This window comes from Bos javanicus, chromosome 4 (assembly GCF_032452875.1).
Source record: "Bos javanicus breed banteng chromosome 4, ARS-OSU_banteng_1.0, whole genome shotgun sequence".
Taxonomy (NCBI): Eukaryota; Metazoa; Chordata; class Mammalia; order Artiodactyla; family Bovidae; genus Bos; species Bos javanicus.
Window position 1 is genome coordinate 61,371,252 of NC_083871.1, and position 12,743 is coordinate 61,383,994.

Below are 12,743 nucleotides of genomic sequence, written 5' to 3' on the forward strand. Positions count from 1 at the left end.
GACTTGGATTTATTAACTTTAATTATTTTCTCAATTTTAACTATTCAGGTGCATCCTCCCAAAACCTGGAGAGATTTATAGAAAGGTAAGTGGAAAAGGGAGGGATATAAGAAGTTATTTTTAGGTTGGGTTTCTATTCTGAAAAATTAATTAAAAAAAAAAAACTCTCTGTTATTATCCAGTAGCCACTTATACTGAACATCCATAACTTGTTAGTCACTCTCCAAACACTGGGAAGTTTTCACTTCTTGGGCCAGTGACCACAGGATATGGTTAATTTACATGTATACTTTCAAAAGGGTCATAAAAATGTATACAAAGTGGGTAAAACTTAGGTCTGGCCCAAGTATCTGAAAAAGACAAAAAAAGACTGCTTCTTATTCCTGCTTTATGAATGAGAAAACAAGTTTTTGCTCATATTTGACTTAAAATTCACTAGCAAGGCCTGGGGTGTCCAGAATAGGAACCTTGAGAAATCCTTGATTTTTCAAAGTTGACTATGTCCACAGCTGTCATAATGTCCTACACATCTGGACATAAGTACCTCAGGAAACTGATCTGGATTTACTGATGACAAATATTGTGAAAGATGGTAGCGTGTCCCCCTACAGGAGACTTCAACCTACTCTAAATGTAGGTATGTATTTATGTGGTCTTTTCCTAATGGAGAAGTGAGTTAAAGATTATAGAGAAGAGGGGAAGTGGGAATGGAGACACTAGAATGAAAGAAAAATAGCAAAAAGTTACCCAGAGGATGGCCATTTGAAGATTCTTTCTCATATTGGTTGGTTCCAAAGCTAGGTTTCCAAGTGTTCGATATTCAACTTCCATCTATGGTTTCTCAGTTTATCTAGGAACCAGCTGTTGGATTATCCAGCCATTGTCATATATGCCATGATTGGAAATGATGTCTGCAGTGGGTGAGTTACTAAAAAATGTTTGGAAGGTTCTTTGAGTTTCCCCTCATCTCCACTCCATTATAGTAGCCTGCTTCCCTATCTTAACAAGTTCTGGACACATGTCGACTCAATAGAATCAACCTGTAAAGCTGAAAGACCCTCTGAAAAATATCTGATCCCATTAATTCTTTGCTCTGCTTCACAACAAATGGGTGTGTCATGATCAACTCTGAATTACATCACAAGAAATATGCTGCTGCTAGCCAAAAATCCAAGACTGAGAAGCGTGACTTTTGAAATAAAATAAAGCAAAATCACAGCTATCCCACAAGAACAGCTTCTTCACTCATCTTCTGATTTACTTACTCGTGTGGTTGAGATAGCACAGACTTAGAGCTTTGCAAAGAAACCTACACATGATTCACAGCCAATCCTATCTGTGCCCATGGCCCATAGTAAGAAAGTGGTTTTGCTAAACTGCTAATATCAGTAGTGATTTCAAAATGTTGAATGCCTTCGTTCCCCCACAACATTTTGGAAGGCTTCTCAAAGTCTGTGCATACCCCTAAGAATATGCCGCACATGTGAATGCCATCTGTCCTGTGATCATGGCCAAAAAGAAAAAAAAAAAGGTGAGATCAGATCTAAAACAACTCCCCAGTAGCCACCCACCCATCATTTTGGAAAACAGAAAAGCAAAGCCAAGAGAGGGGGCATGACTTGTCCAATTAGTGACGGATGGCAGAGCTGGACTCCAACCCAAGGGGTACTAAAAGCAGGCCACCCTGCTCACTGCCCACCTTCTGCTTTTCTGTACTTCACTCACCAAGAGCTTTTTAAGCTTGTGCTAAAAACATGGTTGAATATTATGAAATTGTGTTTGCCCTCATGGAAACCTCCATGAGAGCCTCAGAACTCTTATGATGAAGGAGGTGGAGGCCTAATCAGTGAAGTGAGTTCAGGGCAGGAGATTCCATTCTGCAACCCAGAGATACTCATGTGCCCTGCCTTGGCAGCCCCTAGGCTGGTTTACCACTCTCCCCAGAATCCCAAGTCTGCCAAGGCTACATTCTGGGGACCCAAGTTAGCTCTGTGATGAGCCACTTGGTAGTCTCCAGTAAATAGCAAACACCCCCAAAACCTTCCATGAGCCAAGAGCCACACCACTCTCTGTATCATCTCATCCCCACAGCAGCCCTAAAAGGCAAGTGCTATTGCTCCATTTTACAAATGAGGAAACCGTTTCAGCAAGGTTATTAAGAAACTTACTTCCATAGTTAGTGAGAAGCAAAGATGAGAGCCCAGCAAGGTTCTCTGGCTAAATTCTGTGTTCTTTCTACAGTCCATACTTGTCTCATTTGCTTTCTTTTATGCACATGCTTTTAAAAGTATGTATTGACCACTTACCATGTGCCACGCTCTGTGCCTGGCTCTAGGATACACTGGCAAAGAGGCCACCATCCCTGACCTCAAAGAGCTTATGAAAGGTAAAGCAATGAGCTTCAGCCCCCAGTCCCATCAAAGAACAGAAAAAACCTATGGTCAGATCAGCCAGTGCCCCTCCAATCTCTGGATCCTATCCCCCGGGAGGGGACAGAGAACAAGCCGGTTATACTGAGTAAAAAAACACCTGCAGAAAGACTTCTAGTGCAAAAGCCCCAAATCCCTGAAACTGCATGTTTTCAGCAGAAGCTGCACATGCAGAGGTCCCTCCAGCCTGGCCCTGCTCTTCCTTTTCCAAGGAGCTAAAGGGCAGGTAGACATCAGCCAGAGACCTGCGCCAGCCTTCTTCCCCCCGGGGGGTCTGGGCAAATAAACAGCAAGCATTTGGGTGAAAGAATAGAGTTGGCTGTGTGGGGTGTCCCCACGGTGCCCATTTTGCAACGTCCTGTGGAGGGGTTAGAAAAATAAAGACAGATGGCAACTATACCTCCCATCTGCCAGAACATCAAGGTGGAGGAGATTACCCCAAATGAGCAAAGTGATTTCATAAAAAGCTCAAGCCAGCAACACATTGCATAATAAGTTCGTCCTGAAAAACCTTTTAGGATATTTGCTTGACTTTTTTCTTTTCTTTTTTTTTTTAATGATGATGATAGTTCTCTGCTTCTTTCTCTATTCTTTAAACTCTTGTAGGTAATAAGTACTTGTTAAATGAATGAAGGTCAGGATTGGAAAATAGCTTTTAGCATCAGGAATTCAAGAAAAAAAAGTAAAATAGACAAATTTAGCTTTGTCATTGTAACTCTACTTGATTTGGCTTAAACTAACCCAGCTTACTTGGGCTTTTGCTATCATTGCTTTCAAAAACTGCAGAATATGAGTGATACAGAAAAAATTCCTGGAAATAGGGCAAGTATGAGTGAACCACAGCAGCAGAGGCTTGGGTAGCAATAGGAGTGCTGAGAAATGAGAGTGGCCTCAAGAGCCTCAGTTCATAAAGGGTGACCACAAACCTTCCCCAATATCCCAACACGACATCCCTGAAAAGAATATCATAATTACTGGAAATGTGATAAATATATATATATATAGAGAGAGATAGATATACATATACATATATATAAGCACATAATACTAGCCACAGAAATGGATCTAATTCCATTTTTTAGAGTGGACCTAGAAATTATAAACTAAATATCTTTTACCTAATGGAGAGAGCCAAGGCCACCTACAGAGGTCATCTGTGTCGCCAGCTGCAAAGCATTTTTCTGCAGTGCCGTTGTTTCAGATGTCATCCAGGACAGCTGGTCAGCACTGCATTAAGAGGAAGCAGCCAAGGTGCTGATAGATAACAGACTCCAAGGAGTTCAGCTGCCAGAAAACAATCCATTCCATCCAATCAAGGGTAGAAAACCAATAGAGAAGGGAAGGGACAGAACTCCTGCTCAGAGGCATTTTCTCTCCCAGCCTCCTCAGTGGCAGTGTGGGTGGCCAAGGAGTTTCTCAACCAGCCAGGATGTTCCAGACCACATACTCTTTTAAGGGCCCCAGGACCTCTATGCATCAGGTAATGCGGGCCCAGTGAGTCCCCACCCCATTCCCCGTCTATGTCAAGAGGCCTTTTCAAAGAGTTGGGGTGGGAAGTCAATAATGTGGTTACAACTGGCGGGCCTGGAGAAAACGGCTGCCTCAATTTTCCAGGCAAGAATACTGGAGCAGGTTGCCACTCCCTACTGCAGGTATCTTCCTGACCCAGGGACTGAAACTGTGTCTCTGGCATCCCCTGTATTGGCACGTAGATTCTTCATCACTAGCACCACCTGGGAAGCACTCTCTTACCTGGATGTTTCAAAAGCACAAAACTAGCTGTGGGTGAAATCTGAACACTCAACCACAACAAGTCTCTGGGCTCTTGCTCTGATTCTGGGCAATGTTTTCTGCAGAGTCTGTTTGCCTTCTTCCTCGAGAAGGGGCACACCTGCCACCAACCAGGTGCAATCTGGCTGAAACACCTGCCAGGCTAATGAAATGATGTTGGCTGGCCCTGCATCCAAGTCATGAGGCTTATTTTGCATGATCGGGCACAATTCATTAGGATGAGGACAGAGTCTGAGCCACCCCAAAGGCAAGGCTCATCGTCTGTTCCAAGCCCAGCCCTGTGGTCCTGACATGTGAGAGCATGTGCTGGGCACCATTTTGTCTTTCGTAATTTTCTTGGCATGAGCATCATGTCTCTCAATCTGGTTTTCATACTTCTCCCCTAAGCTCTGTCCCCGCAACCCCTCACCTCTCCACGAGTGACTCGTGTGAGCTCACCAGTGGGTGAAGAAGGATGCAAACACCACGGTGGCAGGCAAACCCAGGATGGCAAAGTGGATCTGACATGGGCTCCAGAGCATCCTGGGGAAGTTTAGTTTCAGCTCAGCCCAGGCAGCCTTTGACAACAGGTGGCGCTAGTGGTAAAGAATCCGCCTGCCGATGTAGGAGACCTGAGATGCTAGTTTGATTCCTGGGTTGGGAAGATCCCCTGGAGGAGAGCATGGCAACCCACTCCAGTATTCTTGCCTAGAGAATCCCATGGACAGAGGAGTCTGGTGGGCTACAGGCCATAGGGTCGCAAAGAGTGGGACACGGCTAAAGTGACTTAGCATGCCCACAAGGCCTGGGAGGTGTTTCCCAAACCACTGGAACTCTTTGATCACTAAAATGCTAGTACTCAGCTCAGTTCAGTCGCTCAGTCATGTCCGACTCTTCCCAACCCCATGAATTGCAGCACACCAGGCCTCCCTGTCCATCACCAACTCCCGGAGTTCACTCAGACTCACATCCATCGAGTCAGTGATGCCATCCAGCCATCTCATCCTCTGTTGTCCCCTTCTCCTCCTGCCTCCAATCCCTCCCAGCATCAGAGTCTTTTCCAATGAGTAAAAGAGTACACAGATAAAAGTGGCATTGATAATTTTTCAGATACAGAGTCACAGGGACCTTGTATGGCATCCAGAAGAAGTGACCCACCATCTGCCACTCAGACCCTTCTGAACTTGCCCGAGCTTGCTATGCTCATGACAGGGTATACCTAGCAATGCACACATGTAAATTATCTAGGTGTACGTGATGTAGCAAAGATGACTGGAGACTGTTCCAGCAGAAGCATCATGGCTTCTATTCTGACTTCAAGCCATTTTGGTTAAGCTTTCTTATTTTGTGAAGTGCCCTTTCATAAATGCAAATTAGCTGAGATTCTTTATCATCAGGGTTGTGTCTCTGACCAAAAAAGAATCATTAAAGAGGGAGTTTGGGAGACTTTCCTCCCTCTTAACTCATCTCGCTTTTAGGTGGTTGGAGAGGCTTACTCAGCATAACTGCTCTGTGCCATACTGCTGTTGTATCAGCAGAAAAAACAAAACCTGAGATGCCAAGGCAAAAGTTAACAGGTGTGCATGCTAGCTTTACCACTGACAGAAGACAGGACACAGACCCCAACTTGCTTTGTTTAACCCCTGCTGTTGCACTCCAAACACACAGTGAAGGTAAACCCTGGTTACTCTGGGTGGATTCTCCTGGTCTGAACAAGCCCACGGGGCAGCCCGAATCCCCTCCACACACTGGGGTCCTTCTAGTGCTTTTGGACATCTGCAAATCAAGCCTTACCAGTCTTTTACCTCTAGTAGGTAGGCAACCTATTCTCAAATTCTTCTGAGTACTTTTTTTTGGTAGGTTACAGAGCCTTTTTGCTCATAAAACCATATAATTTTTCCCAAAGTAATAAAAACCATAAATATAGAATTTTATTCTACATGCTGGGGTTTTGTAAAATGGGCATCTTTTTCCCTTTCCTCCTATCTCTATCACAAAGTCCAAGGAACTCATTACCTAGTGTAGAAGCATATACACCGACTGCAACAAACGCCCCAAACATCAGGCTTGCTCCACCTTTTCCTCTGGATGGGGACATGACGCTTGTCACAACTGGCCCATGTGACCCTCACACGCATGCTCAGTCTGTCACCCTCGGGATAGCAACAGTGCGAAAGGTCTATTTGGCCAAGTGAAATAAATAGAGCGGAAATGGCATAAGATGACAATGTTTTCTGCCCCTCCCATTAAAACTCAGTTTTCTTTCTTATTTTAGAAAGAATAAAATGATACAAGGACCCCTTTCATTTGGATTGTTTCTCTGATCACAAAATAACATCTGTTGTAAGAAGTTCAAATAATACAGGATTTAGGAAGGGAGAGTTATGCCAGAGTCACTCCCTACCAGCCCGCACAAGCCTGCTCTGAGCTAACCAATAGAGACAGCTTCCTGTATTTGCCTCCAGATTTTTTTCTATTCAAATTCTAACTTACAGGCTGATTAATATTCATTGAAATTAAATATTATTATGCTTAGTGCTCTGCAATTTGTTCTTTTTGATCAACAATACTTTTCATCAGTCTTTCCCATGTTAATACATTTAGATTATTCTTTTAAAAATTTTTGTTTTATTGAGATGAAATTCACATATTGTAAAATTAACCATTTTAAAGTGAATGATTCAGTAGCATTGAGTACATTCAGAATGTTGTGCCATATGCAACAATCACCTTTATCTAGATACTTCATTCCTTTGAATGGCTGCATGGGTGTACTATAATTTAGGTAGCCAGGCTTTTTAGTTATTCCAATTTAATTCTATTCCAAGAAATGCTGCAATATTTGTATGTACATTTTTGCACATTTGTGCAAACATTATTAAAGGACAATTTCCCAAAAGAGAAATGTCAATCAAGGTTAATAGTTAAGCCAACTTCAAATTTTGATACATTTTGAAAAATTCCTTCCAAAATGACAACACCGATATCCATTTAGGAGCAGGTCCCTTAAAAGTGACAATAATGAATACCCCCGGGACTTCTTTCTATTCCCTCTTCCCATGTCTCTTATGTCTGGTCCAACCTGTGAGTCATGAACTTACTTTTTCTGGCTTAGAATCTGCATTTAACGCCCAAGGGTGGCAGTGAGAAAATACTTCAACCTGGGTAACTTCAAACAAAGGAAACATTCTCTCACAGCGCTGGAAGCTAAAAGTCCAAAATCAAGGTGTGGGAAGGGCTAGGTTCCTTTTGAAGTGTCTATGGAAAATCCTTCTTTGTCTTTTCATCCTTCTGGTGGCTCCCTGCAATCCTCAACATTCCTTGGCTTGTGGCAGCCTCACTCCAGTCTCCACTTCCAGCATCACATGGCTTTCTTCCCTACACGTGCGTCTCTCCTCTTCTTAAAAAGACCCTAATGATTGTATTTAAGGCTCATCCCAATCCAGTATGATCTCATATCAACTGATTATATCTGCAGAGACCCTGTTTTCAAATAAGGTCACAGTCTGAGGGATGCTATTCAATCCATAGACAGGATCATTAGGTAAATCTGAAATTTTAAGAACTTAGAGAACATGATTCCATTTAGATTAACAACAGGCAGTTTAAAGCCTAAAGAGTAGATGAAAATCAGAAAATTCTATTTTCTCTCCCAGGTTAATGCAGGTTAGTATCTTAAGTCAAATTTGATGTGTACTTAGGGCTTGTACAAAAATCAGTTGTGCAAAAATAATAGTAGGCTTAGATATTAAATCCAAAAAATGTTCTAGAATCCCTATTTGTACCTTGCCTTTTAAACATAACAAGAAAAAAAGATAGAAACAAAGAAAAGAAGGGAGATTTAAATGAAATTTTCAATGATTTATTTCTAGTATTTTTTACATTTCTTATCTTTGTTCTTTGCTCTTTTCCAAGACAAATGAAAATAAATCAACCAGCTTAAATTAAAAAATGTCTCATTGAAGCTAAAGATTTGCTACTTTTATTTTTTCTTGTTGTTGTTTATTTATTTATTTATTTATTTTTAATTTTATTATTTTTTTTTTTTTACTTTACAATATTATATTGGTTTTGCCATACATCAACATGCATCCACCACGGGTGTACACATGTTCCCCATCCTGAACCCCCCTCCAACCTCCCTCCCCATACCATCCCTCTGGGTCATCCCAGTGCACCAGCCCCAAGCTTCCTGTGTCCTGCATCCAACCTGGACTGACAATTTGTTTCTTATATGATATTATACATGTTTTAATGCCATTCTCCCAAATCATCCCCCCCTCCCTCTCCCACAGAGTCCAAAAGACTGTTCTATACATCTGTGTCTCTTTTGCTGTCTCGCATACAGGGTTGTCATTACCATCTTTCTAAATTCCATATATATGTGTTAGTATACTGTATTGGTGTTTTTCTTTCTGGCTTACTTCATTCTGTGGAGCCTATTATACAGATTTGCTACTTTTAATTCACTTATGATTTACATGTTTGTCTTAAATTCTTTGATTTTAGGACCATGCTCTTATAACTACTTTCAATACTTTCATTTTCTGTTTTCACTAACTTTTATGGAACAAAAAGATAAAAATAAAATTTTAAATTTTAAATATCCTCTATAGAGCACAAGCACTACCACATAGAGAAAGGCAGTGATGAAAATTTGAATTGTCTGCTGACAGATATTGTTGCAGGGGTACAGTCTGGAATAGCAGTCTATCAGGAAATTCATGAAAGTTCACATTTAGTGCAGAAAGGAAGGATGTAGTGTGGACACATAATGTCACTTCATTTTGCAGTGAAAGTCTGTTTCCCTGACTATGATATATATGAAAAATTTCAAAGGCCAAGTTGCAGATCTCAAAGCGCCAAACAAATAATAAGCAGTACCAGACTTCTTTGATTCCATTAACTGTGTGCAATAGTCAGGATCAGTGACATTATAGTGCAGGAACAAACAGCCCCTAAAATCTTAATAGCATAACACAATAAATATTTACTCACTCACACTACATTGTCCATCAAGGATCACCATGGAGCCCTGTTCCGGTACTCATTGGTGGAGCAGCTGCCTTCTAGAACATTGTTCAGGCCCATGGCAAAGAGAAAGGGTATCCAAGATACCCAAAAGAGACACAGATGTATGTTGGCTCTCATACAACCAAACATGACAAATGCCATTGCTGCTCACAACTCGTAGGCCAGACCTGTCAGTGGCCCTCCTAATCACAAGAGAGTCCTAAAGTCAGAAATATTTTGCAAATAAATAATCAGTGTGTGTGAGAGAGAGAGTGTGTGTGTGTCATGGGCAGGGAAGTGTATTTGCATGCATTTATCCTTATAACCTACTAAAATGTTTTCTGTTTCTTTTGCCAACAGGAATATTGATCCTCTCCCAGAAATGACCACTCCTGAGAAATTGTACTCCAAGGTCATGCAGACTCTGCAGTATCTAGATTCCCACCTGCCAAATGACAGTCATGTTATTTTATATGGCTTACCAGATGGAAGATTTCTCTGGGATCATTTGCATGACAGATATCATCCTCTTGGTATCAGAGATTCTTTTACTCTTTAACAATGTCAGTGTATTCATAGTTCAAATACATGTAGCTCAACTATATAAGAATACACCTTAAATGTCACCAGAACCAATCAAGGAGAGAGTACCCAGGTATAGGATCTAAAGGTCAGTATCCAAAGGTGGCCAGAACCATATCAAAGTCAGACAGGGCAGACACAGTTAGTAAAGAATTTGGACAAATTGAAAGGTACGAGTTTAAATAAGGAAACTCCTTCGCTGAAGGTGAGATACAGAACACAGAACAAGCCAACGAAGTCCAAACAAGAGACAGAAAGGGGACAAATAAGTCCAAGGGAAGGATTTCTCCAGACCTCAGTGGTGAGCGGCCCCTGGTGGCCGGAATTCTAATGGCTTCTGTGCACCCTGAATCTTCCCTGGTAGCTCAGCTGACAAAGAATCCGCCTGCAATGCAGGAGACCCTGGTTCAATTCCTGGGTGAGGAAGATCTGCTGGATAAAGGACAGGCTACCCATTCCAGTGTTCTTGTGATTCCCTGATGGTTCAGCTGGTAAAGAATCTGCCTGCAATGTGGGAGACCTGGGTTCAATCCCTGGGTTGGGAAGATCCCCTGGAGAAGGGAGAGGCTACCCACTCCAGTATTCTGGCCTGGAGAATTCCATGGGCTGTATAGTCCGTGGGGTCACAAAGAGTCAGACACAACTGAGCGACTTTCACTTTTACTTTCTGTGCACTCTAGTGACCAGTTGGGAGTTCTACAGAACACAGTCCTCCAGAAGCTTTGGTTCCTGCTTCTACATTCTTGGAGTTCTTGGCCCTGAAATGCTTTAAAGTTCCAGGAAATTTCTGATAGCATGTGTAGCATTCCAGATGCTGCTTTACAAAGATTGGGCAAGTAGTAGTAATTCACCTTGGGAAGAGCTGCCATTACTGATCCTTAAAACAATTCTGTAGGATAAATGTTTCTGTTCATTCCACTTGATTGATGAAAAAAACTAAGGCTCAGAAAGGTTGGGTAGCTTGCCAAATGTTGCACAGCTTATTGTATATGTAACCTGGGTGTAGCAGGGTTCTTTTTCTGTGTTTCAGGGAAGAATGTCCTTTCAAAAAATACTCATTGTATGCTATGTGCTGTTCAAGACACTGTGTAACCATCAGTGAACATTATAGTCAAAAATCTCAGCCAGCATAGGCTTAGGTTACAGTGGGATAAAGATTCCAAAAGTCAGAGAAGGCTGAGTGTTACTAGAGAAAATTAAACAAAGGGCAGATGGGAAGCGCTGGCCTCAGGCCTCTCAGAGAGGCATCTACAGGGAGAGGCCTGGGGACCATCATCTCAGCCCCATATCCACAGCACCTGTGCCAGTCTCTCATGGAAAGAGACTGTCCCTGCCCTGGTATTGCCAGGTCTGCCTCCTTAGACCAACCCTGGAGGTACAAGCAGTTTCTTGTGAGTCAGGTGAGCAATTCAGAGGGGGGTGACCCGAAACTCCTTCCTTTGTGTCCTCCATAGTGGGTGGAGGCGAGAGCTTTCCCTTGCATCCGTAACATCCCTGTGTCTTTTCAGTCCTCTCATGTCCTCTTCCTGCTGCTGCTGCTAAGTTGCTTCAGTCGTGTCCGACTCTGTGCAACCCCATGCATGGCAGCCCACCAGGCTCCCCTGTCCCTGGGATTCTCCAGGCAAGAACACTGGAGTGGGTTGCCATTGCGTTCTCCATTGTGTGAAAGTGAAAAGTGAAAGTGAAGTCGCTCAGTCGAGTCAGACTCTTTGAGACCCCATGGACTGCAGCCTACCAGGCTCCTCCATCCATGGGATTTTCTAGGCAAGAGTACTGGAGTGGCTTGCCATTGCTTCTTCCTGCAGTTCCTGTTTAATCTAACCTCCCTACTACCTCCCTCAGCAAGTTCCACCCTTCCCCACACAAGAAAAGAGCAGAGACTCTCTAACCAGCTCTCAAAGGGCTCTGATCCCTTCACTGAGTTCCCCTTACTGGGGGACGATAGGAGATGTCCACATACCACACTCCCTACCAACGGACTAAAGTAATTTTCTTCTTCAGTTATGAAATATACTATGAATGTTATTGTTGTCTAAGAAAACATAGTTTAGCCTTTCATAAGGAAAGCATGTTCCACCTGTTCACATGGCTTTGACCACACCCTGAAGAAATGATTGTGTGATTACACAGTGAACTTTACTCCATTCTGGGCTGCCCTGGACATGTGAAGGACAACCACTTGGGCTGAGAATATCTCTTTGAGCCATTGGGGATGAAAATTTCAGTTCCCCTAACAGATATTTTCAGATTCCATGGTGGCACAGATGGTAAAGAATTCGCCTGCAATGCAGGAGACCTGGGTTTGATCCCTGGGTTCGGAAGATCCCCTGGAGGACGGCATGGCAAGCCACTCTAGTAGTCTTACCTGGAGAATCCCCATGGATAGAGGAGGCTGGTAGGCTACAGTCCACTGGGTTCCAAAGAGTCGAACATGATTGAGTGACTAAGCATGGCACAACAGATGTTTTCAGATTCCTAGATTTCACCCACACTAAGAAATGCTTAGAGAAGGGAACTTGGAGGCAGGGGAAATATGCTCCCAATTTACTCTCTCACACCACTAGGGACTTGACTTTGGGTTTTCTGACTTCAAATCCCATTCCTTTTCCATGAACTGAAGTTAGACTGCATACATAAGTTTTTTCAGATATGCCATGCAATTCCCTTGACTCAACCATAGTATTTACAAATGACTCTACATAATTTGGAAGAGAGCAAGGAGAGGAAAAAGGTGATTGATCAGGAACTCAATCACTTGGAGGATTCTCTCAGCCAGTGGTTCTCATCCAGGGACTACCCACCCAACCCCACCATATCACACTTGGAGATACAGGGTGCTACTGGCATCCAAGGGTTAGAATCCAAGGATGTTCCTAAACATCCTACAGTGCACAGGACAGCCCCTCCACAACCATGACTGTCAACAGTACCAAGGCTGAGAAACCCAGC

At 42.8% G+C, this 12,743-nt stretch overlaps 1 protein-coding gene across 2 annotated transcripts in view; it reads left to right on the forward strand.

Moving 5' to 3' along the window:
• Positions 1-12,743, forward strand: part of AOAH (acyloxyacyl hydrolase) — a 182,945-nt gene that overhangs the window by 142,908 nt on the left and 27,294 nt on the right. For both annotated transcript variants that reach the window (XM_061414123.1, XM_061414124.1), the window contains exons 14-16: positions 49-85; positions 846-920; positions 9,573-9,745. In XM_061414123.1, coding sequence (XP_061270107.1) covers positions 49-85; positions 846-920; positions 9,573-9,745 — 285 coding nt within the window. The remainder of the gene's footprint in view (positions 1-48; positions 86-845; positions 921-9,572; positions 9,746-12,743) is intronic.